The sequence below is a fragment of the Cucurbita maxima genome, unplaced genomic scaffold (assembly GCF_002738345.1).
Source record: "Cucurbita maxima cultivar Rimu unplaced genomic scaffold, Cmax_1.0 Cma_Scf00053, whole genome shotgun sequence".
In the NCBI taxonomy this organism is placed as follows: domain Eukaryota; kingdom Viridiplantae; phylum Streptophyta; class Magnoliopsida; order Cucurbitales; family Cucurbitaceae; genus Cucurbita; species Cucurbita maxima.
Genome location: NW_019272069.1, coordinates 819,983 through 844,236, shown reverse-complemented (window position 1 = coordinate 844,236; position 24,254 = coordinate 819,983). Strand labels below are relative to the sequence as shown.

Genomic DNA, 24,254 nt, shown 5'->3' with positions numbered 1-24,254 from the left:
GTTCCCTCTCCAACCGATATGGGATCTCATAATCCGCTCCCTTGCGGGCCCAGCGTTCCTCACTGACTCACTGCTCAGTGACTATCTCTGATACTATTTGTAACCGTTCCAAGCTCACCGCTAGCAGATATTGTCCTCTTTAAACTTCCTCTAAACGTTTCAAAACATGTTTGCTAAAGAGAGGTTTCCACACCTTTGTAAAAAATGTTTCGTTCCTCTCTACAATCGATGTGGGATCTCACAATTACATAGTTCATTTAGGGATTGACAACTTATCATGGGTGAATTTAATAATAGATGCCAAGAGATTGACGAGTTACCTATTTAACAACTTTGGTATTGAACATTTAAACTTTGGTATTGAACATTCAAAAAACGTAGTACTATCAATAAGTTGGTATTTCTAAGCCTATAACATAAATGGGGAATGTAAAAAGGTTGCTAAGTAGCTCACAAATCAACAAAACAAAGTATTGACTCAACTTAATAAAGGAAGCTAAGCATATAGCATTTGCATCAATCGGATTAGCACAAGTCAAAAAGGTAGGGGGCATAGAGGGTTATTAAAAAAGGACAAAAAGGGAAAGGGAATGCCCTTCATTGGCAATGGGGCCTCAATGATCTGTCTTTTTCAGGTCGTGTGTAAGTAAAAGACTCATTCATGAAATGCAATGCTCTGTGGTGTGATTATTCCTTTCCTTCTTGGGATTCTGCCTGCCTAATCAACTTGACTTTGGCTCCTTTTTTTCCATACATGAACATGAATGATATGAAGATACGATCCCTCGATAAGGCCTTTAATTATGTATTTCGGTCGAAGTGGATGTTTAATTGGAAGAAGAATCGGAGTGACCAAAATTTTCTTTTATTTTATGTAATAATCATGAAAACCTCTAAGAAACTTTCGAAGTTCACCTAAAAACAATGCTTCAAAACCGATACCAAAAAAAAAAAATGAAGGAGAAACACAAGAGAGGTAAAAGAAAAACCCTATAGTTAGTTTGTTCATCAAACTCCAAACAAAATCACCCCACCACCAACCAACACCAAGCTGTGGTAAAAAAAAAAAAAAAAAAAACACACCATTTTTCTTCATCTTTTTTTAGTAACATATCTATTGAAAGTAAAAAAAAAAAACAACAGTAAAAGAATGAAATTTTACCATGATCCACCATCCAACATCCCATTCCAAAATCCGCCACTTGAATTATCCCCTCCATGCCGACCTCCTCCTCTATTCTGTTCAAATTCATCACTCCCATTACTTTGCTTCAAATCTTGAATTGGAAACATAACAGCCGTCTGATCTTGATGATCTTGATGATGGTGATGATGATTCCCATACCCACTGCCACTCTCAAACCCATCCAAAGAAAAACTTAAGCTTGATGGTTTCAGCTCATTAAATCCAAACCCACCAGCGACATTGAAGACTCCGGCCGCCGCAGCCGGCGGCGGCGGCGGCGCCATGAAAGAACCGAAAAGGTGAGAAGAAGAAGAAGTAGAAGAAGAAGAAGAAATAGGGTTATTATTATTCGGAGGGAAGATTGCAAGATTGAGATCCTGATGAGCATGGTGGATCATTTTAGGGTTTTGATCAGAGCCGTTGATCTTCTTATCAACTGGTGCTGAAAGTGAAGATCTTTTGTTCTTCCTTGAGCCGCCACCCACTGGAACATTCCTTAAAGAGCCACCTTCCGTCCAATACCTCCGACAAGACTTACAAAAATACCTCGGCTGAGACAGGCTGTAATTGTTGTAGTAACAGAATTTTGTGTTGGTCGAATTACACCTCGGACAGTTCAAAGCTTGCTCCTTTTGAGGCCTTGCCTTTCTCTCCAACAAATTACCATTATTGTTATTATTATTAATATTAATATTAACATTATTAATATTAATATTACCGCCCTTTGAAGAACTCGACGACTCACCTCCTTCCATTTGTTTAACAACCACTCCACCACCTGCAAACTGATAACCAAATCCACAAAAATCAATCATTTCATCATCAAATTCATGCGTTTTTTTTTACCCTAATCGTAAAAAAAGACTCCATTTCTCAAACCCAGATCAAAAAAAGTGTTTCTCCGACGACCCATCTGATAATTAGAGAAAAAAATTATCTTTTTTCGATGACCCATCAGAAAACTAGAGAAAAAAAGTGTTTTTTCGACGACCCATCTGAGAATTAGAGAAAAAAAAAGTGTTTTTTCGACTACCCATATGAGAATTAGAGAAAAAACATGTTTTATGGATGAGCCATTAGAGAATTTAGAGGAGTTGATGTAAAGGAAAAGGGAAAGAGAAGCCATGAAATGAAAAGTTAAAAAGCTTAGAAGTAGGGAGGTTTAGAGAGAGAGAGAAAGAGGAGGAGGAGAGAGAGAGATTACCTGTGGCCAAGGAGGAGTATCCATGGGGATTAAGAAGAGGAAGAGAGAAAAGGGGAAAAGGAAAAGGAAGTGATGAAAAAGGGAAGAAAAGGAGAGAAGAAAAAAGAAGAAATGAAGAAGAAAATGGTGTGCAAAAGCAAACATGGGATTAGGATCCATTCATATCCATCACTCTTATTTGTCGGCCAACTCACTCTCATTTCAGGGTGTTTTCGTCCTTTCCAACCCTTTTGCTTTATTTTTATTATTATTATTATTATTATTATTATTATTATTATTATTTATTAAACTAAACTAATCCATGTTTTGGTTCAATCTTGTTCTTCACAGTGCTCACACTGTGGCCACCCCAATTTTCTACGACCATTCATCATGCCAACAACTGCCAATGTTCCCATACCCCATTTCAACGTTAAATTTCTATAATCTTTCTTTAAATCACTATTTTACTTTCTTTTCTTTTTTTTATTAATTTTATAAGTATCGACCGAATTTTGATCCGTTGCCCGCTTTTTAAAAGCGTTCTTGTTCTTCAAAATTCAAGCTAAATTTTTAAAATTAAAGTATAGACTATGTTTGATGACAATTTGCTTTTTTACTTTTTTTTTTCTTTTATAAAAATAAACTTTAGAGTTCTATTAAACACAAGTGTGACACTCGAGTAAATGAGAGATGCATGAATGAAACGATACCATATTTGAATGAGAATGATCCTAAGAAAGCATGGAACTTCAAAATTAAGTGTGTTTAGCTTAAAGTGATTTCTATATTAGGGGACCTCCTAGGAAGCATGTGAGTGAGGATAAAACATAATGAAGGATCTATGTTGAGTAATAAGTAGGTAATGTGGTCATGTCGTAGGTGATGCACAAGAATTGTGGGTCCTTAAACTGTTGAATCTGAATTTCAAATCTTCATCTAAATCCTATACACGGGGCGTTACAATGGCATCAGAGTGGAACATCTTCAAGTTGGATGCAGATATTGTCCTCTTTTGACTTTTCCTTTTGAGTTTTCTCTCAAAGTTTTTAAAATGCATCTGTTAGTGAGAGGTTTCCACACTCTTACAATGGTTGTATCGTCCTCCTCCCCAACCAATGTGAGATCTTACAGCGGAAAGTAATGGACATGTGACAGTCAAATAAAGGAAGAGTACATGAATGAACGAATACAAAATATCTGATTGGATTACAAATATTTCCATCAAAACAACCTAAAGAGAAGATATATTTGAATGTGAGGTTGTTTCACCAGCTTGGCTTAGGGCTATCTTCTAAGTTTCCACTTTTGAAAGGATGAATTTATTAAATTTCCTTGGTTGGAGAGACATAGAGGAAAGTTGGTAGAAGGTAGGTTGGTATTAAAAGAATAAGGCCATTATGCTATGTGTAATGGCCAATATGAATAATATATCATATGCTCACTCTAATTAAGCTTTCTCAATCACTAATTAACTTATTTTAATCTATCAAAAACAAAAACATCTTTGTTTCAAATCCAAACGTCTTTGTTTCAAATCCGAAATCTAGCTCGCCATAATATTCTTTGTGGAAAGATTTGATACATTTGAGCTAAGCCAATGAATATCTCTCAATGATGACGACATTGTTTTGTAACCGATATATATATATTAAAGTTGTAGCAATTGAGATCGTACGTCAAGTTGATACAAAAAAAACGAAGTCATGTGAGATACATACCATAATCTCTATATTATATTATCTTGGACTTCTAAACTTCTGATCTAATTAAGAGAGTTCGTGTAGGAGTGTGCATATAACCTAATAATCCGACAAACTCAGACTATTCAACCCAAATCATAAAAATTGAATTTGGTAAGATTCTTTTTTCTTTTTCTTTTTTAGCTTTGGTTTGGATTGAATTTTTAAAAAAATAAAAAATTTGGTTCGGTTTGTGGATTGACATTTTTTTATCGAGTCAATTTGATTTACCTCTGCAAATAGGGTTACAATCCAACTCATCCCAACCCTACCATATTTTTAATAAGATTAAGAATATTTAAACTTATAATCGTGTTTAATAATGCGTTATTATTTAAAATTTTATGAGATTTTAATTATTAATATAACATGTCAGGTGAATTAGTAAAATTTTTTAAATAATTTTAAAAAACAACTCGATAACCTAATATAACTCAATCTTACAGTTGGTTAGATTGTGAGTTATATTTTAATTACTCGAGTCACCTACTCGATCAAAGTGATGGTCTAAAAGAATTGGCAACTCAGCTCACTCAATTCATGTATATAATTAGTTTTGGTAATATATTTTTGTTATAAAAAGGAAAATATCATTCTCACCGGTTCCTTATTTAGTACTCCTAATAAGGGAGTCCTTAATTTATTGATATGGATGGAGGGGTCGTTGGAAGAGTGGTCCTATGTTAAATAGCCATCCAAGCTCAATTTTTTAAAATATTATATTTTTTTAATTCATGGTTGAAAACGTGACTAAAGTTTATAAGGTATATGTAAGTAAGAGATATTCTAAAGATATAAGTTCGTGCACCGAGTTTTTCTGTTTAACGAGGTTATAATGACTTTAAATTTTTACTTATTCAGAGTCGTTACTAATGTCTCATCCTCTTCTAAAATGCGGAATATAACTTTTGAAAGAAAATTTCATCTAGTATAAATATCGAAAACATTTAAAACATCTTGTATCTCTAGAAAACACTGTCATGGTCTTCGTGTTTAAATACCAAATACTGAAATTTAGAGAAAATAAAAACAAATATGAAATAATTTAAACCCGTGAAATGCAAAACAACCTATTCTAACCTAAGACTAGAAATTTAAATATGAGTCTATCCTATGCACGTGTCACAGTCTTTGCTCGTTATGTCACCGTCATCCGTACATGTGTGTCTTGTTTTTACCTGAAAAATGATGTGACACACGGCCTGAGTATTTCAAAGAATACTCCATAAGTGACTCCAATATAGGGAGCCATGCAAATGCAAACACATGCAATCATGCTCTTGGGACCTATGTTTATCTCATCTAGGGGGTAGCCTCTAGTCTCGGACTACTGTGGATGTGTAGTACTTAGAATCCTCAGGGAGCTCGCACACCCCTTGAACTCTCTCTGGTCAAACTACTCTGTAGCAACGTCTGGAGGTCAGTGGAACCCCTAGTGTCATGCTCTCCATGAACACCCTTTTCATCATACTGTGCGCGTCCGCACCCATCATCTCTAGGGAAAGTATCTCTATTATTATGAACATACAACATACATGAGTCTCTCTAAATTTCATCTTATCATCTCTTATGACACAACCCTCTAGTCTTATCTCTTTATTACATTAAGTAACACATGCTCGTTAGATATTTATATTAACATCATTTTCATGTTCTTAGGGTTGTGTCCTATGTTAGTCTATCGACATGATGCAATACAATACTCATCATCATATAGTATACTTAATATGAAAAACATCAACATCTTAACACAAACGTCATGCAATCATCATATTGCCACAAAGTGCATCAAGCATATCAAGTACGTCATACATTGAACTATATATATTTCGCACATCATTAGGGATCGTAACTCATACATCATCATGTACCAGTCTAATTATTGTTATTTAATTTCTAACTAAAATCTAAATAAGGTATGAGGAATAAAATAGATTTAACTAACTACTCTAACAAATTGTGACATCATAAGATAAATCCACCTAAAATTATTTTAGGGGAGTGGAGAGATTAAAAGAGGGGTGGTATGTTTTTTTTACAGTTAGGGTGGTTCAATAGTATTGTACCACGTGTCAAATCTTTTTTTTTTTTTTTTTGCCTTTTATTTTATGAATAACATTTCATATATTTATATTCCAAAGAAAAATAAATTTTATAAAATTTAAAATTTTGATATTTTCAAAAATTTTATTAAAATGAAAAAGAAAAAAAATGTCATTTAGGTTATAAAGCATGTTCTTTTATTTTTAGCTCTCAATTTCAATTATTTAATAGAAAAATATATGAAATCTTTGTTAGTTTTAAATTAAATATATTTCACACGTCATTATTTTCAACTCACAATTCTCAATTGTTTATAGAAAATAAATGGTAGTTTGCATATGATAAAAAGAAAATAAGAAGAAAATTAAATAATAAAAAAATTAAAATAAAAGTAATATTGTTGAGATTGTTTATTATTTATTTTAGATATGTTGGATAATTGATGACCAAAAATGAAATATTGGGTTTGTTTTAAATTTTTTATAAATTATATTTGATTAATTAAGTAAAATGTGATTGTAAATTAGAATTAGTATTATTAACGTATTGTTATAAATTTAAATAATTAATCACTAAAAAATTATTTTTACATTGAAACATGAACTAAAAGTAATATTAAAATGAAATAATTAAATTTAATTACTAAAAATGATTAAATAAGTATAAATTAATTAAAAATATGAACAATAAATAATTATATTACAACTAAAAAATATTACTGCATAAGTTAATTTTTTTCAGTCCAAATAATATTTTAAATCAAATTAATTAGTTATAAAATAATAATATTAATTCATTAATTATGTTATATTTTTACCCTTCCCGTCATCGATAATACTGTTATTGAATTTAAAAAGGTGAAAGGTGTCAGCTGAGAAATGGGGCGGCGGCGGCGGCCAATAAGATGGAAGCCGGCTGTATATCATGTGGGAGGAGGAAGACACGTGGGAGGAAGGGATTGGGCTGTGATGAACTTGCGGCATTCAACCGGGGAGAGTAACGTGTAATTGACGCGACGTGGAGAATAATTATTGTTTCAAAAACGTGGGTCCCATTCTGTCAATCACTTCATCATCCATCACCGTTCATTCCACTTTCCTCACGTGCTTCTTAGTTCCCGCACGTGCACACCACTCTCACCTTCTCTTCCCCCTTCCATTCAAATCAATTTAGACTATTTATTATATATTTTTAAAAATATTATATATATATATATATATATAATTTTTTAAAATCTAATTTCAAAATAAATGCGATAATGAAATAGATAATAAATAACTAAAATAAATTATAGAAATTGACACGATAATTAATGGGTAATTTATTAGGAATGCATAATTATCCTCATTAATTTCATCGAAAAAATATGATTAAAATTATTTACGTAATCAATTTTTAGACGATTTGAATCGTAATTCTTCGATATGGGCCCATAAGTGGGCCCACACCCACTAACATGAGGGCCCAAAAGAATTGAAATAATATTTTTTAAATAAATAAATAAGACTTCTGGCTGACCATTTAAGTATTGAGCTAGAAGCTTCCCACATGAGCCAAGCACTTGTGTGGGTGTGGAATTTTAAAAAATAATAATAATAATTAGAAAAGAAAAAAGGTTATTTAATAATTAAAAGATATTAATAATAAATTTAATTTCACATCTTCCATGGAATCATTTTCTGCCTAACAACTCATGTTTATTTTAAATTTTAATAACCAACTGACCAATACCATTGAAGCTTAGTGCTATGATGACCCATCTTTGAAAACAATGGCCAAATTCTTTCTTAATTAATAAATTAAATTCCATCCAAGTTGTGATAAATAAATAAATTATTATTATTATTATTATTATTATTATTTTGTGGGTGCTTATGGTTTTGGCCACTCAACCAAACTTCATCTACTCTTTTGCTTATTTTTAAATATTAATGGTTAGGGAAAATTATATTAATTGTGACAACAAAAAGCCATTAACTCAGGTTGTTTTGTCCCCTAAATTGGACATGTGAAATGAATGAGGCTTTTTAAAGCTAAGCATCAATCAATTTTGTGTGCTCAAAACAAATTTGAGAGAAAGTTCTTAAATGATGGGAATGCGCTCGTCCTTTTCTAAACATATGATTCGGTAACATTGTATGTACCATATGAATATATATGTCTATGGCTCGAATAGTGTTTAGGGGTTACTACTTTTTGACATAAAAGTTTTGAAGAGATTACACGTTAATTGGAGAGGGGAACGAAACACTTTTTATAAGTATGTGGAAACCTTTTCCTAGCCGATGTTTTTTAAAAACTTTGAGGGAATGCCCGAAAGAGAAAGTTAAAAAAGGATAATGTCGACTAACGGTGAGCTTGGAATGTTATAATTAGTATCAGAACCAAACATTGGGCGGTGTGACTGTGAGGACATTGAACACCGAAGAATGGTGGATTGTGAGATTCTACATCGATTGGAGAGGAGAACGAGTGCCAGGAAGGATGCTGGCCACGAATGGGGTGGATTGATAATTTATTTCCAAACATTATTTATTATTTTAATTCTACAACTTCTAACAAAAGGATGGGAAGTTACTTGTCAAAATCATTTTAAACTTCTTTTTTAGTGAATATTTGAAGGGTAGTGGGGAGCAACTTAACAATCATGATCACTAACTTCTTTGAGCGGGCATTTGAAAGTTGGGAGCTTATTTTGTGGAGAGACTATGAATACCCACAAATTACTCGGATCAAAAATGAGATTTTTTAGGAATGAAATTGAGTATTCAAGTTTTGAAACTATTTTAGTATAATCTTTATCATTTTTCAAGCAATTTTTGTATTAGATTGCATTGAGTTCTTCAATCAAGCGTTAATCAAGTTTGATTGTGGAGGGAATCAATTTAAAACAAGATTCGAAATCTTGCTTCTATATCTTTGATCTCTAACCAGTAATGTAATTCTAGCCATACTCGAGATGGGATTCAAGGTTATGGCCCATGCCTCTTCTCACTATGCCATGCTCAAGTATCATCATTCTTATGGACATGCACCAACAAAAGAGTAAACAAACAACTGTTGTTCAGACCATTCTACTTCCTCATCAAGGAAAACAAGGAAATTCGAGAGGTTTTCATCCATATCTGATAGACAGACATGTGGGCATTTTTTACTTTGAGGTCAAGTTGTAGTCTAGGATAGAGCTTTAGACCCCAAGTACCATTGTAATCACTTAGGGGAGTGCCTTGCTAGAACAATTGGATGTTTCGGCATCGTGTAGGAGACTGTCCACACAAGAAGAATCTAGAGGCTAACCGTTTAGTCGGGAATTACTTGAGGGGCCGAGGAGTCCAACAACAATAGGGGCGTGGTGTAGCTCATGCAACCATGGCCAAGAGGGATAATAAGCTCGACATTGTGGTGAGGGGTACATTACCCGTCTTTAGACATTTGACATTCACGTTATTTGATTCTAGTTCAATGCGCTCCTTCAATTTTGAGAGATTTGTTGAGCAAGCACACCTAAAACTAGAAACTTTAGAGTACACACTTCCAATATCCACACCTGGCAGCTAGGGATAAACGGCTGATGGCTACCCACAAAGTTAAGGAAAGTAGTGTAACAGAGTTCCCATAGAGTTAAGGAAGGTAGTGTAACAGAGTTCGGATGGGACTTGGATGCTACTTTAATTGTTCTGAGCATGCAAGACTTCAATGTCATCCTGCGAAGGATTGGCAGGAGGAAATTGTGGTGTTATTGATTGGGAAACTTCATGGTAACCTTCATAGGAGAGCTTTGTGTACAGTAAATTACATCCAAAGGTACCCGAGAGTTGTCACAGTCGTGAAGATCAAGAAATTAATTCGCAAAGGTGCTTCGGCACTCCTAGCCAATGTGATAGTTGACTGTAGAGTTAAGAGTTAAGTTGACAATTTCTTCAGTCCCCATGGTTAGAGAGTTCGAAGATGCCTTCTTTGAAGAGTTGTTTGGGCTGCCTCCAGTCAAAGAAGTTGACTTTGGGATCAACTTAGAATGAGGTATCGCACCGATCTCTAAAGCACCTTACGAAACGACATCCACAAAACTCAAGGAATTGATGGAGCAACACCAAGAATAGCTTCTATGTTGTTCATGAAGAAGAAGAATGGAACTTACAATTGTGTATATGCTGCATGGTTGAATAAGGTCACTGTCAAGAACAATTATCCATTCTGAGGACTGACGACCTATTTGATCAGTTGTAAGGTGTAACAATGTTCTCTAAAATTGACCTAAGTTCGGTGTATCATCAATTGAGGATCAAATAGGAGGACATATCCAAGATGGCTTTTAGGAGTTGCTATGGACACTATGAGTTTATATTGATATCATTCGGTCTTACCAATGCGTCAACGATGTTCATAAAACTCATGAACAGGGTGTTTACGTAGTATCTCAATGCATTTATCATTGTGGTTATCGATGACATCTTGGTGTACTCTAAAGATTGAGATAGAGCATGAAGATCACCTAAGGAAGGTCTTGGCTGTGTTGAGATCTCATCAACCTTAAGCTAAATTCTCTAAATGTGAGTTTTGGTTGCCTGAGATAATTATTTTTGTGTGGAAATTATTATGGATCCAACTAAGATAGAAGCAATTATGAAATGACTAAGGTTGACCACATTCCCCAAAGTGCGAAACTTTTAGGGATTGATAAGATATTACAAAATATTTGTTCGGGACTTCTCCAAGATTTATGGAGCAATGACCTAATTGACTAAGAATGGCAAGCCCTTTATTTTGTAATCGGCATGTAAGCAAAGTTTTCATAAATTAATGGAAAGGTTGATGACAATTCTAGTTTGCATAGTGTAAGATGGAACTGACAATCTCGTGGTATATAGAGATGCCTCGGAAAAGAGATTGGGGTGTATACTTATGCATAATGGAAAAGTAATTGCCCACGATTACGAACACACTTACAATTACAGATCATAAGAGCCTATAAAGTATCTCTTCAATTATAAGGATTTGAATCTGAGATAGAGAGTTAGTGAAATATTATGGCATGGAGATTTTGTAACGGCCCAAGCTCACAGTTCGCAAATATTGTCCTCTTTAGGCTTTATCTTTCGCTTTCGGGCTTCCCCTCAAGGTTTTTAGAACGCATTTGGTATGGAGAAGTTTTCACTTGTAAACAATGTTTTGTTCCCCTCTCCAACCAATGTGAGATCTCATAATCCATCCCCTTCAGGGCTCGGCGTTCTCGCTGACACTCGTTCCTCTCTCCAATCAATGTTCACTCACAATCCACCCTTTCCTCAAGGCCTAGTATCCTCGTTGGCACACCGCCTGATGTCTGGCTCTAATACCATTTGTAACGACCCAAGCGCACTATTAGTCGATATTGTTCTTTTTGGACTTTCCCTCTCTGACTTCCCCTCCGGTGTCTGGCTCTAATACCATTTGTAACGACCCAAGCGCACTATTAGTCGATACTGTTCTCTTTGGGCTTTCCCTCTCTAGCTTCCCCTCAAGGTTTGTAAAACGCGTCTATTTGGGAAAAGTTTCCACAACTTTATAAAAAAAAAATTCTTTGTTCCCCTCTCCAACCAACATGGGATCTCACATCTACATGCAAGTTGAGTAGGAAAATAGTCCACATATCTGTGTTGATCACAAGGCAGAGGGAATTACACGACGAGATTTAGAGGGTTGGTACCAAAGTGGTGGTCAGAGGTGTCACCGTGCAGTTAGCACAGTTGACAATCCAGCCCACCCTCAGAAAGTATATCGTAGATACACAAACACCCGATACACACTTTTGCAAGGTCGGGGTACAACGTGTTATTATGGCAGGCTCATTTGTATGTGCCTAGAGGAGATCTTGAAGGAGATCTCTAAGACTTGCAGGGCAGTCCGAAGATATATCAAGACTGGAAAAGTAGTCAGAGAGTAGCAAGAATTGTTTGTCTAGAACCTAAAGGAAAAGCCAGTAGATACTTATAAATCAAGAATGCGATAAGAGTTTACAATTAGATTTTTCTTATTAGGTATAAATTTTATACTCACCCTTTCTTTTATTACTTTTCTTTAGGTGATTGATGTCATTAGTCGAGGTAAAGGATGCATGCGAGCTCTATAGCCACGAGGGTATCAACCCGGGGTGTCTAAAGTCTCTACATATAATAGAATGTTTTACTTCGAAATTCATGCATTCCAATTTCATTCCCTATTTTGAAAACCGTCCATACATCTACATTTAGAACCAAAACTCTGCAATTTTCACTATCTCTACCAACAATGTTTTTAAGCTTAAAAAATCTTTGATTAAAAAAAATATTAGAAGAAAACAAGTTTAAATTGGCTTCTCTCGATCCTTATCATCTTAAATATTATCGTTGACAACCAGCAATCGATTAAGAATATATTATGGAATATTTAAAATTAAAATAGAAAAAAAAAATGACCATTGAAGGAGTTTAGGTTATAGAATATAGCCAAAGAATAAAAAGATAATAAAGAGGAGTTTGGTTTGGTCTTCAAAAGTGATTCTAATTCCAAAACTTAGTGCTTTTAAATTGCATGAAAGTGATAGAGAATATATGGATTATTATTGATTATAATCTTTGAATTAAATTCCTCAACTTTGACACTTTAATTTTGAATTATAAAATAAATAAAAAAATTGGAGTTGGTTGACTGCTAAGAATTTAAAATAAAAATTCTTCATCACCGTCTTCCATGTGTTCTAAGCAGCATCGTCGTTCATTGAGTATTCTCCGTGGATTAGCTATGGTTTACGTCGGCTAATGACTCTTCGATCCCATTTTTTAAGAAAAAAATCATAATTAGTGTTTTTATTTGTACTCCGAAATGTTCGAGTAAGAAAAAAGTACTTCGATTAGAAGCATCAAACTCATCAACCTACCATTACGATCAGAAGCATCAAACTCATTAACCTACCATTATTAGGATCGACCTATAGTGACTTTCTAAGTACGGTTTTTTTCATTAAAAAAAGTCATTTGGAACAAGTTTGTCTAATTCTTTCATTAATATTTTATTTCAACCCGATTTACATCCGGTTGGATCACTATTTATCTTTTAATTTTTTAAAATTGTGTTTTTTTTTTCTTTTATTTACACTAAATTTTTAACCAAATTTCAAAAATAAAAAAAATATATATAATATAAAGATTATTAATTAAAAAGAAACAAGAAGATGACAAATAAAATAATTAAAGAAGGAATTCACTTTTTGATGGCTTCATTTTGTTTCATAGTACACTTCAAATTTGTCGCTTACTCAATTTTGCAAAACTTTACTCATAAAAAAACCAACAAATATGTTGACGAAAAATAGCTACGGGTTTGATATGACTTTTTACAATTGTCCGACTGTTATTAAGACTTTTGCTTATATTCTAACATATAATGACGTAAGCTAACTTTGGTTGATTAATCCAATCAATTCATAGATGGTCGGCAAGTATGTTGGTTTTAGTGATAATTTTGCACGTGTTTTAAGTGTATCTCATGAATGGATTTAAAAAACTTTGTGACTTTGACTCAACTATTCTAATTTTAAACAATTATTACACTAAATTATTTTTTGAACACGTCTAAATATTGGTTGATTTGTTTTTAGTGAATATTTAGTATACATAGGTAACAACTTAAGGCTATTGTTATTAGATATCGTCTGTTTTAGCCTGTTACGTATCGTCGTCAGTCTCATAGTGTTAAAACATGTCTGATTGGCGGTGATACGTAACAAGCCAAAACGGACAATATGTGTTAGCAGTGGGCTTGAGCTGTTACAATTGGTATCAAATTTAGACATCGGGCGGTGTGCTAACGAGGACATTGGCCTCAAGGGAGGTGAATTGTGAGATCCCACATTAGTTGAGAGGTAATGAAGGGTGTGGAAACCTCTCCCAAGTAGATGCGATTTAAAATCGTGAGGCTAACGGCGATGCGTAACGGACCAAAGCAAACAATATCGGCTAGCGGTGGGTTTGGGTTGTTACACACGAGACATAGATCACTCGTGCAGAAGACCTAAGAAAAATGTTTCCTTTAATGATCAAAGTAAGTATAAGGAGGACCAATTCTTTGCCCTAGAGAGAAGAGTTTCACCCAAATTCTCCCTTTACAACCCGAAAAGTTTCTATATATCTGTTGACGTACTAGAAACCCCTAAAACGCTTAAGCATAAAAATGCCCAAAATAAAAGTCACAAATGTCCACCAAATATGTAATTGGGCCTTAAGAAAGGCTTATTGGGCCTTAAGAAGGACTTATTAGGCCTTGGATCCTATCCGTTACCAAAAATATTCACTTTAGAGGGTATTCGGCCCATTTGTGAGCCCATCGGGTGTTTAAGGCCCATAGGGTGTATGAAAGAGAGAGAGAGAGAGAAGACAACTGTCGCTTTGGTAATGGCGCTGAGTTTTGCCGGGAAACGAAAAAGCGCGCGCAATGCCCTAATTGGTTCTTCAAATACCCATTTCTAACACAATCTCAACATCCAGCCGATTTCTCCTTGTCCCAATCCGAATCCATTTCCCCATCCTCCAAAATGATGCAGAAACGAAGAACTCTCGCTTTGAAACCCTCAAGCCGCCATGATTTTGCATCAGATCACGAGGAATACGACGACGTTTCCTGTCAGAAATGCGGCTCCGGCGACTCTCCGGCTGAGCTTCTTCTCTGCGACAAATGTGATAGAGGGTATCATCTCTTTTGTCTTACGCCCATCCTCGTTTCCGTCCCCAAGGGATCGTGGTTCTGCCCGACTTGCTCCAACCACAAGAAGCTCCAATGTATGATGTGTTTTTTATCCGTTTGATTTTAATTTATTTTACTCGATCTGGACTCTGGAGTAGGCCTAATTTGTTCGATTTTTTTTTGCATGCGTTGTGGAATTGAAGACACATTGTGTATCTCCTTGTTTAAGTAGTATTGTGTGTTATATACGAATTGATTTATTTGTTTCCGAGCGAATCGCATTTAAAATCAAGTAATTATTTGTTCTGTATATTGTTCTGGTGGGTTAGGGATTTTCATAACAATTTCCTGTACATTTCTTTCGTTGCTAGTTACCGACTCAAAACAAGTTCAATTATTGTTTTCATTTTTTCTAATCGTTCTTACTCTTACTGTTCTCTTATGTTGCAGCCTTCCCTCTTGTTCAAACCAAAATTGTTGATTTTTTCCGCATCCAACGACCTGTTGACTCTCAAATGGACTTAAACCAAGGTAGAAAAGTCCTACCACTGGAGATTTGAGCTTACCGACATCCATTTCATGGTTAAGGGTTTCTCTGGATCATGATTGAAATCTTTTTCCCTTGTATTTTGGTTTTTCAGAGACCCGAAAGAAACGAAGACGAACTGGTAGCTTAGTACTTAGTAAAAAGAGAAGAAAGCTCTTGCCATTTAAGCCGACTGCAGATACTGCGAGACGCTTGGAACAAATGGCATCACTGGCAACAGCATTGACGGCTACAGGTACAGATTTCAGTAACGAGCTTACATATATGCGTGGCATGGCACCAAGGTCTGCAAACTGCGCATCTCTTGAGCACGGAGGAATGCAGGTAAAGTTGAAACTCTCAACATCTTTCATAAATGTTAGTTATCATTATTCGCCATTTGTTCTGATATTATCACTTCTTAGTGGATAACTTTTTAGGGGATGCCTTTGTTATTAATTGGACGCAATGGAGTTTCAAATTATAGAAATGCATAGACCAAATACTACTGTCATAACAATGAATTACTGAAGGTCTTTATTCTTTAAACTAGTTGAGGACCATTTTTTTCGTTTACACTTAGTGAGACGATGATGAGATGGATAAATGTAAAGATCATTTACAAAATAAGTTTCTGTCTGACTTTGTAGGATTGTAGTTTTTCAATGCCAAAATATATGATAATCTTCTATGATGCTGAAGTCTTTTGGTTACTACATTCTAGGTTCTTCCAAAAGAGGACATTGAAACCTTAAACTTGTGCAAAAGTATGATGGAGAGAGGAGAATGGCCTCCTCTTATGGTTGTTTTTGATCCTCGAGAAGGGTATGTGAATCTGCAGTTTCCTTTGTTTTCTTTTTTCTCTTGATAGGAGCATCAATTGATTCATACATGATCACAATTCACAGGTTTACTGTGGAGGCTGATAGGTTTATAAAGGACTGGACCATAATTACAGAATATACTGGTGATGTTGATTACTTGAGGAATCGAGAACATGATGATGGGGATAGTATGATGACATTACTGTCTGCGACTAACCGATCTAAAAGCCTCGTCATTTGTCCCGACAAACGTAGTAACATTGCCCGTTTTATAAATGGAATCAACAACCACACACCGTAAGCTCATCCCTCATTTACTTCGTTTATTATCGTACTCTTATGTTTGAGAAGCCTGAGAGGAATAGTTCCTCATTCTATGCTCTTGTTTTCCTTGTTTTCTCCTTTTGATTTGAGGCTGTATCTCAACGCAGGGATGGTAGGAAAAAGCAAAACCTTAAGTGTGTCAGGTTCAATGTAAATGGTGAATGTAGAGTTCTACTGATTGCAAACAGAGACATATCTAAGGGTGAGAGATTGTATTATGACTACAATGGATATGAACATGAATACCCCACTGAGCACTTCGTGTAACCCTTTACTTTGTAAAGCCCACACAATGTCTATAGATTATATAGACACAAGCTGATCGATGAAAGCCTAACTAATTGTCTGGTTAGTTCTCTAATCTTCGAAGTCCAAGACCACATGTTAGTGCAAATGTAATTGTCCAAAAATGTCGAGTATTTGTTCTTTGATTCAATTTTCCACATGTTCTGGTTTTCACTCTTGAATGATTTCGATTGTTAATAACTAAAGATACTGCCCTGAGCTCAAAGAACATATTGCTGGTGAAAGGTCCATAGTATGGGCCGAGTGTTGCAGAATTTCATTCTCTCTGGCCTGTCTAGATGTCTTATAGGGACAAGGGTCTTTATGTTTGTGTTGAAATTCATTGAAGAAAACCAAAACTGTGTTGGAAAGGATGTTGCTTACTTTAAAGGTTAGGTGAAGTAGTTATGGATTGTCAGCTGGGTTTTGCTTAGTCGTGTCAACATTACCATGAACTGATCTTCATTCCTATGCACCAGCCAAAGAATCATTTGATGACCTCTTGAAATTCTGGATAATTTGGGTCATCAAATTCCTTGCTCTTTGAGTTCCAACAGAAAGGGATAGATAGCTAATTCTGAAAGATAATTGTATCCCAGATGTGCCTCAGAAGCCTTTTGATTGATTGATTGTTTATAGGGTACTTTGTTTTGTTTGGTTTTTGTTTTCCTTTGGCAGCCGCTCCCTGCTTGTTTCTGTGTGTTTTCCAGAGATCTCTTCCATCAGAACTCAGATCCCTATGAGTCTGCTTTTTCTGTTCATCTTTTGCATTCATTGTTTGATTGTGACACAAGCTGATCTTTAAATTCAATGAAAGCCCTTTCTTCTACCCAACTTCACTTCCTTCTAAGATATGTCAACCCATGTCTCTCAAAACCCATAAACTTTGAAGGGTCCTAGCAAAGCGACTGTTATGAGAAATTCGAAATGATTGAATCAGCAAAAAAGAGGGTCGGCCCCCATAATATGAGTGAATGCCCACTTGTTAGGAATGGGCGCCACGAGACCGACCTTAATCCAGCTAGATTTTATTTGTGTCTAGATCAGTGACAACCGAATACTTTTAAGGAAAACCTCCAACGATAATGACGTTATATTATTTTTATGAATTCAATCCATGTAAGATTGAGGCATTAATAGTTTATGTTCTATATATGATGTTTCATACCGTACAAAGTGGATGAGCAGTGGGCGGTATGAGGGCTTAAATAGTGCAGGGAAATGCAGCTATCAAGACCCAGAGGAGTACCAGCTTTGTTTGGTGGGAAGCTGTCTGCACCATTAATCAGAACAACACCCATGTTTTCCATTTTCCATTTATTCTGTCTCTCTTCACCAAGCCGTGGTACTGTATATTGCTTTAGCCACTGGCCCACACTCCCTCTCTCTATTTCATCAACCCCCTCACAAAATTATGACATTTTTAGCTATAAAACTCTTACACACATTTGAAATTTTTTCGAGCCTCACGTCCCAGTACAGTCATGATAGTCATGCTTGCACGTGTATGTATTTTCCAACCGCGAAAATGAGCTCATTTACATAAGAATTAGAACATCCTAAACGAGTGACAATGATTGCCACAGAGACTTGTTTTATTTTTGTTCTAAAACTTAAAGTTTTGAAAAATATCCATAACAATGCATGTGGTAACAGTCAAGTCGTGTTCTAAGAGTAGGGTCGTTATATGGTTTATTTATACACAGAAACAAGTGAATCTCACACAATCATCACTAGTGATGATGTTATCAAGTCACAATCATCACTAGTGATGATGTTATCAAGTCATTTAAAAATAAGATCATTTTGTTCTTAAAAAAAAGAGTATAGGATAATAATGAAATGACACTCGAAAAGTAAAATCAAATTATTTAAGGAGGTAACTTGTCAAAGCGTTTAATTGATATCATTAGCCAACACAATTTGACCTTTGAAACACAGTTTCACCAAAACAAAAACACATCTCCGACATTATGTCTCTTTAATCCTCCTCTTTTGGCTTCATCATTCTGCTTTTACCCACCAAGTTTAGGCTTTAGTGGAATTTATTTTCAAATATCCCATTTTAAATTCAATTAATAAAAAAAAAACATAAATAATTAACGATTCCACCCACATTCGACTCAGACATAATTTAATGAGGAATTTTTTGGTGACGAGAACGAGTAGCTATTATCACTCCGCACCCGATGAACATCTCTACTTGAATGTATCGAAGTATTTTTGTGAGTTTGAAATTTGTGAAATGAGAGCTAAAAGAAATGGTGGAAATTGAGGAATTTTAGCGAAGAAAAGAGTGGTAGGGCATGTTATTTTATATGTCGGCCATCAATGTGGAACAATAATTATTAAAGAACAAACCCAATGCATCAAATAACTTACATGCCACTTTACCATCCAAACGTGTGACCTTCTTTCACAAACACAAACAAATTCATACTCTCTATCCCATACAAATTTAACCCCATTTAAATTTTGTGTACTTAATTATTATTATTATTATTTGTCGTCCCAACGTGGTTGGCAATATACATCTTGCGATATGCTTCCGCATCTACATGCTTTTTGGCATCCGTCGTTCAACTCGTCTTGAAATACGAATCAAGAAGTCTAATATGTGAGTTAACGGGTGAGTAAATTGTAAGGTGTAAGGAAGCTAACGGGTAGAATCCCCTTGTGGGTTGCACCACCAACCAACCTTGATCTTTTGAGAAGGGTTCTTAATGTGACCATACTTGTCAAGAATCGAAAGATGGTGAACTATACCTGAACAAGACATAGCTAGAAAAAACTTTGATGGAGGCTTACAACAATACTGGCATGGTTCCCTTTGAAGTTTTCCACAATATAACTGGAACCCCGAGTGAGTTCTATTGAATAAAGCCAATGATTAGAGGTGTCGAAGACACAATACCCTCAACCTATTCTCAAACTTTAAATAGGTAAGACAATGTGACTATTTTATAAGCAGAATTGGTGATGCAGGTAAATCGAAAGTCGGGTTACATAGCCTAAGTGAATGCTAATCAAGATGCACAAAGGATGTTTGTTGATGTTTATTATATTCCTCAACTTCATAAGTATATGTGAGAATTTAATAAAAGCTTAATTTTTTAATTTTATATCCTATAAATATATGTTAGAAAATTTAATAAAAGCTTAATGTAAATCATTTTAAAATCAAGTTGATAATTAAAAGAATATATAATATTGTTGTTGGTAAGTAGTATGCAAATAATTTTCATTAAATAAATAAAATAATTGTATCTAAATTATGATTTGTATGATTAATTAAACCCATATGATGGACAATGCAAAACCATGTGCTAGGCAGCTAATATGCAATAATCATAAACCCTAATATATATTTATTATATTATATTGAATTAATTTGGAAAAAAAACTATTAAAAAGAAAAAGAAAAAGAAGGGAATTAAGTGAAGCCACGTGGCAATCATTTATTTTGCTAACACTTTAAACTTCAACCATTCCCTTTTCCACTTTTCTTTTCCTATTTTTAATTCATTAATTTCTATTTACCAAAAAGCCTAAAAAATGCAAGAATTTTAAAAAAAGAATTTATATTACAAAAATAATCTAAGAAAATTCAAAAAAAATTATTTATTTTCAATTTCTTAAAAGGTTTTTTTTTTCCCTTAATTTCTTCTCTAAAAATTCATATAAATAAATATAAATATATATAATTATTAATGTCAATACAAAAGTTGTCGATGAAAACATTTTGAAATGATAACTCAAAAGCAAAAAGAGAGCTTTTTTTTTTTTTTAATTAAGAAAAATTAAGTGGTTGTTTGTAAATTGTTTGGTTAATTGGGAACACGAGTAGGTTTAACTTTTAGACTTTTTTGAAAATTGTATGGCTTTTTAGGGAATACGCTAATTTATTGGCTAATAAAAGGTTATAATACCAAATATTCTCGTTGTGATTATGAAGATTTATTACCATCATAATAATTATATATTCAACGTGAGGGTATTTTAGGCATTTCTTTAATATGTAGCGTTAGGGCTACAAGAAAGTGTGTTGAGCTAATAATTAAAAAAATATAGAGCTTCAAAACAAATTATTCAATTCGAGCTAATATTTAAAAAATATATATAGTTCGAGATAAATTATTCAATGCTGGTACTTTTCTCCCTAACAAATGTGAAATTCAAAAGTTTGCATCTTCAACGAAACTACTGGGTATATAAATTCGAAATATTATTGAAAAAAAGTTAAATAAGGGTAATAAAAAAATATAATGATTTGAAAAATCTAATCATGCTTAGCCCATTTCACGTGGTTCGAGTTGTGTTCAAATAAATGAAAATTTTATGAGATGAGTTGGTTCACGAGTTCTCCAATTTTAAAATATATATTTTTTCTTAGGAAACAATTATTTATATATATATATAATTTTTTTTTTATATAATTTTTTTTTTATTTATTCTCCTACAACTATTTGGAAGGTAATATTTAAGTATTTGAAAATAATTAAATTGATAATTTATTCATTAATATTCTACTTTGCCCACAAAAATTTGAGTAAATGATCCAAACGAACGGAACCAACGTAACCCAAAAAATTTATGGTCGGGTTGAGTTTGGTTGGGTTCATAATTTAATAAGAGTTGTGTTATAATGTGGTCATTTTCTCTATATTTTACACCGCGTCCTTGTTACTTGTAATCTTAAATAAGATCATTTCAAAACACGAGAGCCTTTTCTACTTAACTGTTGATTACAGAATCATTTTTGGATTGGATCCTTTTAAACTCGTGAACCAAATGGATGTGATGGTCAACTAATATACAAAAATGGCATATGATTTGTTAAATGGGGAAATCAAAATTAAATTTGAAAATAAGGAAATGAAATTAAAGAGAGACATATGGATAAGAACCATATCCCACAAAGGGTACTGACGCGTTTGACCTTTTACTACGATTTCTAACGGTATACTTGGAGAACTCCAAGGGTAATTTCGTCATTACACTTTATTGAATTTTTGTCGAAAGCAAACGGTGAATCGTCAATTTTCTAATCGTTGACTATTCCTAATCGCCCAGTCATCGTCCACCGCCAATTTTTTATTCCCTAAATAAAATAATATTTTTTAAAGTATCTATTAAATTTTTATTTTTGTTTATTAGCCCGTGACGTGTTAAAATTTTTTAGAAAATAATTGATTTTGTTATATTTTATGTTAATTAAAATCTTAAAGCTTTCAGAATTTAAAGAATATTAAAAATAAATTTCAAAATTTGAGTTTTTTAACTTAAAAAGTGTCAAATTTAGTTTTTATGGTTTAAATTTCACAAATTAAATTTATAAACTATTTTTTATGAACTTGAAAAATTCATTTGCTCCTTTGCTTACGCCATCTATCATTAATACAAATCAATTATTATAAAAAATAAAATGTTAATTGGTAAAATATATTTTTATTTATTTTCAAATATTTTAATTAAATTATGAAATTATGAAAATAAATAATAAAAAAATAGTTATGAAATTAGTGGAATATTTTTAGTTGTTTGAATAATATTCTAAATTAACCCACAAAAAAATATTTATTTAGTTATAAAATAAGAAGAAAAAATTGTATATATATATATAAACGAAGTTTAGTGATAAGAAGAGAAGACACCTAGCGAGAGATCTCTATTCATTACCACTCCTAGTATAGGTTGAGGAAAGCATAAGTGTGCTCCTGCCCACTGAAGGAAGAATCTTTGGCATAAAGATACCTGATTATTAGAGTAACGGGTAATCCAAAACTAACTCTTAAAAAATTATTGGATCGAAATATCTCGAACATTCTCCATACACTCGCCGGCTACAGAGGGGGTTCCATTCCCGTTATACGCGATGTGGCAAAAAAACAGTTTCAACTAGATATATCTAGCCTAGAGTGAGATTATATATATATATATATATATATATATATATATATATAATATGAGTCAAACTTTGACATTAACTTGAAGAAAAAAAACATATTTAATTGGATTATATTAAAATTTGATTTGAATTCAAAGGTCAAAAAGTCATAGGTATTGACCTAATGATATAATGGGAAGCAACAATTTGGGTAACCTACTACTCCTACCTTCCAATTTTTATAACAAAAGAAAGCATAATTGTTTCCCAATTTTTGTTAATTAAATGCTTACTAATTTTAATTATTTCATTTTTTTAGGTTAACTTTTCCATTGCATTTATTCCAATCTTACCCATTAAATGGAGACATTCAATAATCATTTCAATTATTTTCGTCATTTAACTCATTCAAATTCAAATTTAAACTCGGATTACACCTATATAAAATTTATATATTTTACATTTTTTTTAAAATTTCAATATTCCGAACAAATCTTTAAAAATGTCATATTTTGAATATTTATTTATTTATTTACTTATTAAGAAGACGAAGAATTTATATAGAATAATTTTTGAAGCACTTCATTTCTAGCTTTTATTTCAAGCCATTAATTTTGATTTTTTTTTTTTTACTATATTATTCTTAAATGAATATCCAAAGTTTTATTTTATAAATTCTTATTAATTTGTTCAAATTTGAAAATTTGAAAATAAACCCATTTAAGATCTTTAATTTGATCATAAAACTTATGGCCTTCATTATCTAGATCAAGAAATATCCGCCCAAAATATGAATTTATCATTAATTAAAATAAATAATTAAAAAAAATAAAAATAGAGAGAGGAAGAGCACAAACATACCGAGTCTTGGAATCCGGGTTCGCGGTCGATTAAACCACGAATTACGAGGAACTAATTTTTCTTCCAATTTTATTTCATTTTTTAATTAAAAAATAAAATTATTTGTTCTTCCTGTTTTGTCTGTAATGGGTTTTGTTATAGCAGATAATTCCCCATTTCATAATTAGTGCTTCTTTCTTCTACTGCCCTTCTCTTCTCTGGTGTAGAGAGAGAGAGAGTCCAAAAAGAGCTCCAAATTTCCATGGCGGTTTCCATCTCCAAACAGATCTCATAGAAATCGAAAAACCCCTCATCCCCATGTAAGAAACTTTTTCCATTTTCCCTTACTAAACAAACCCTTTACTTCTTTTTTTATAATCATTCGTTTTTCTTTCTCCATTCTTCTTCCCCTCACGTGTTTTCCTGTGATCTTCCATTTTTTTTGTTTATGGGCTTTCGAGTGAGTGTGTTATGAACTCATTTCTGTCTCTTAATTCTTTCTCTACTTTATAATTTTGTTTCCCCCATTAGTTGTGAACAATTGTTGATGATTTCTTTTTGTTCTTGTCTGCTAGACCAGGTTCAATGGGTTTCGCTTGGGATCCATGTTGGTCTTATTTAATTTATTAGTGTTTTTCTTCTTTTGAACTGATTTGCGTTTTCCATTTCAATTTTATTTGGTTTTTTTTTTTTTTTTTTTTTTTTTTTTTTTTTTTT

The 24,254-nt window shown here is 33.4% G+C and overlaps 3 protein-coding genes across 4 annotated transcripts in view; 2 read left to right on the top strand and 1 right to left on the bottom strand.

Moving 5' to 3' along the window:
- Positions 1-849: 849 nt before the first annotated feature.
- LOC111471525 (dof zinc finger protein DOF2.5-like) lies at positions 850-2,495 on the bottom strand. Its single transcript, XM_023117239.1, has 2 exons — positions 2,391-2,495; positions 850-1,971 (listed from the first exon to the last, which is right to left on the bottom strand). Exons 1-2 carry the CDS (start codon positions 2,412-2,414, stop codon positions 1,159-1,161), a joined length of 837 nt encoding a protein of 278 aa, XP_022973007.1. The 5' UTR covers positions 2,415-2,495; the 3' UTR covers positions 850-1,158.
- A 12,083-nt stretch (positions 2,496-14,578) lies between these two features.
- Positions 14,579-16,956, top strand: LOC111471537 (histone-lysine N-methyltransferase ATXR6-like). Its single transcript, XM_023117251.1, has 6 exons — positions 14,579-14,946; positions 15,302-15,382; positions 15,493-15,722; positions 16,102-16,202; positions 16,286-16,498; positions 16,633-16,956. The coding sequence occupies exons 1-6, from the start codon at positions 14,703-14,705 to the stop codon at positions 16,790-16,792; spliced, it is 1,029 nt and encodes a 342-aa protein (XP_022973019.1). The 5' UTR covers positions 14,579-14,702; the 3' UTR covers positions 16,793-16,956.
- Positions 16,957-23,672: 6,716 nt separating this feature from the next.
- Positions 23,673-24,254, top strand: part of LOC111471500 (WD repeat-containing protein 44-like) — a 5,531-nt gene continuing 4,949 nt past the window's right edge. For both annotated transcript variants that reach the window (XR_002715206.1, XM_023117208.1), the window contains exon 1: positions 23,673-23,857. The gene's annotated coding sequence lies outside the window, so the exon portion shown is untranslated. The remainder of the gene's footprint in view (positions 23,858-24,254) is intronic.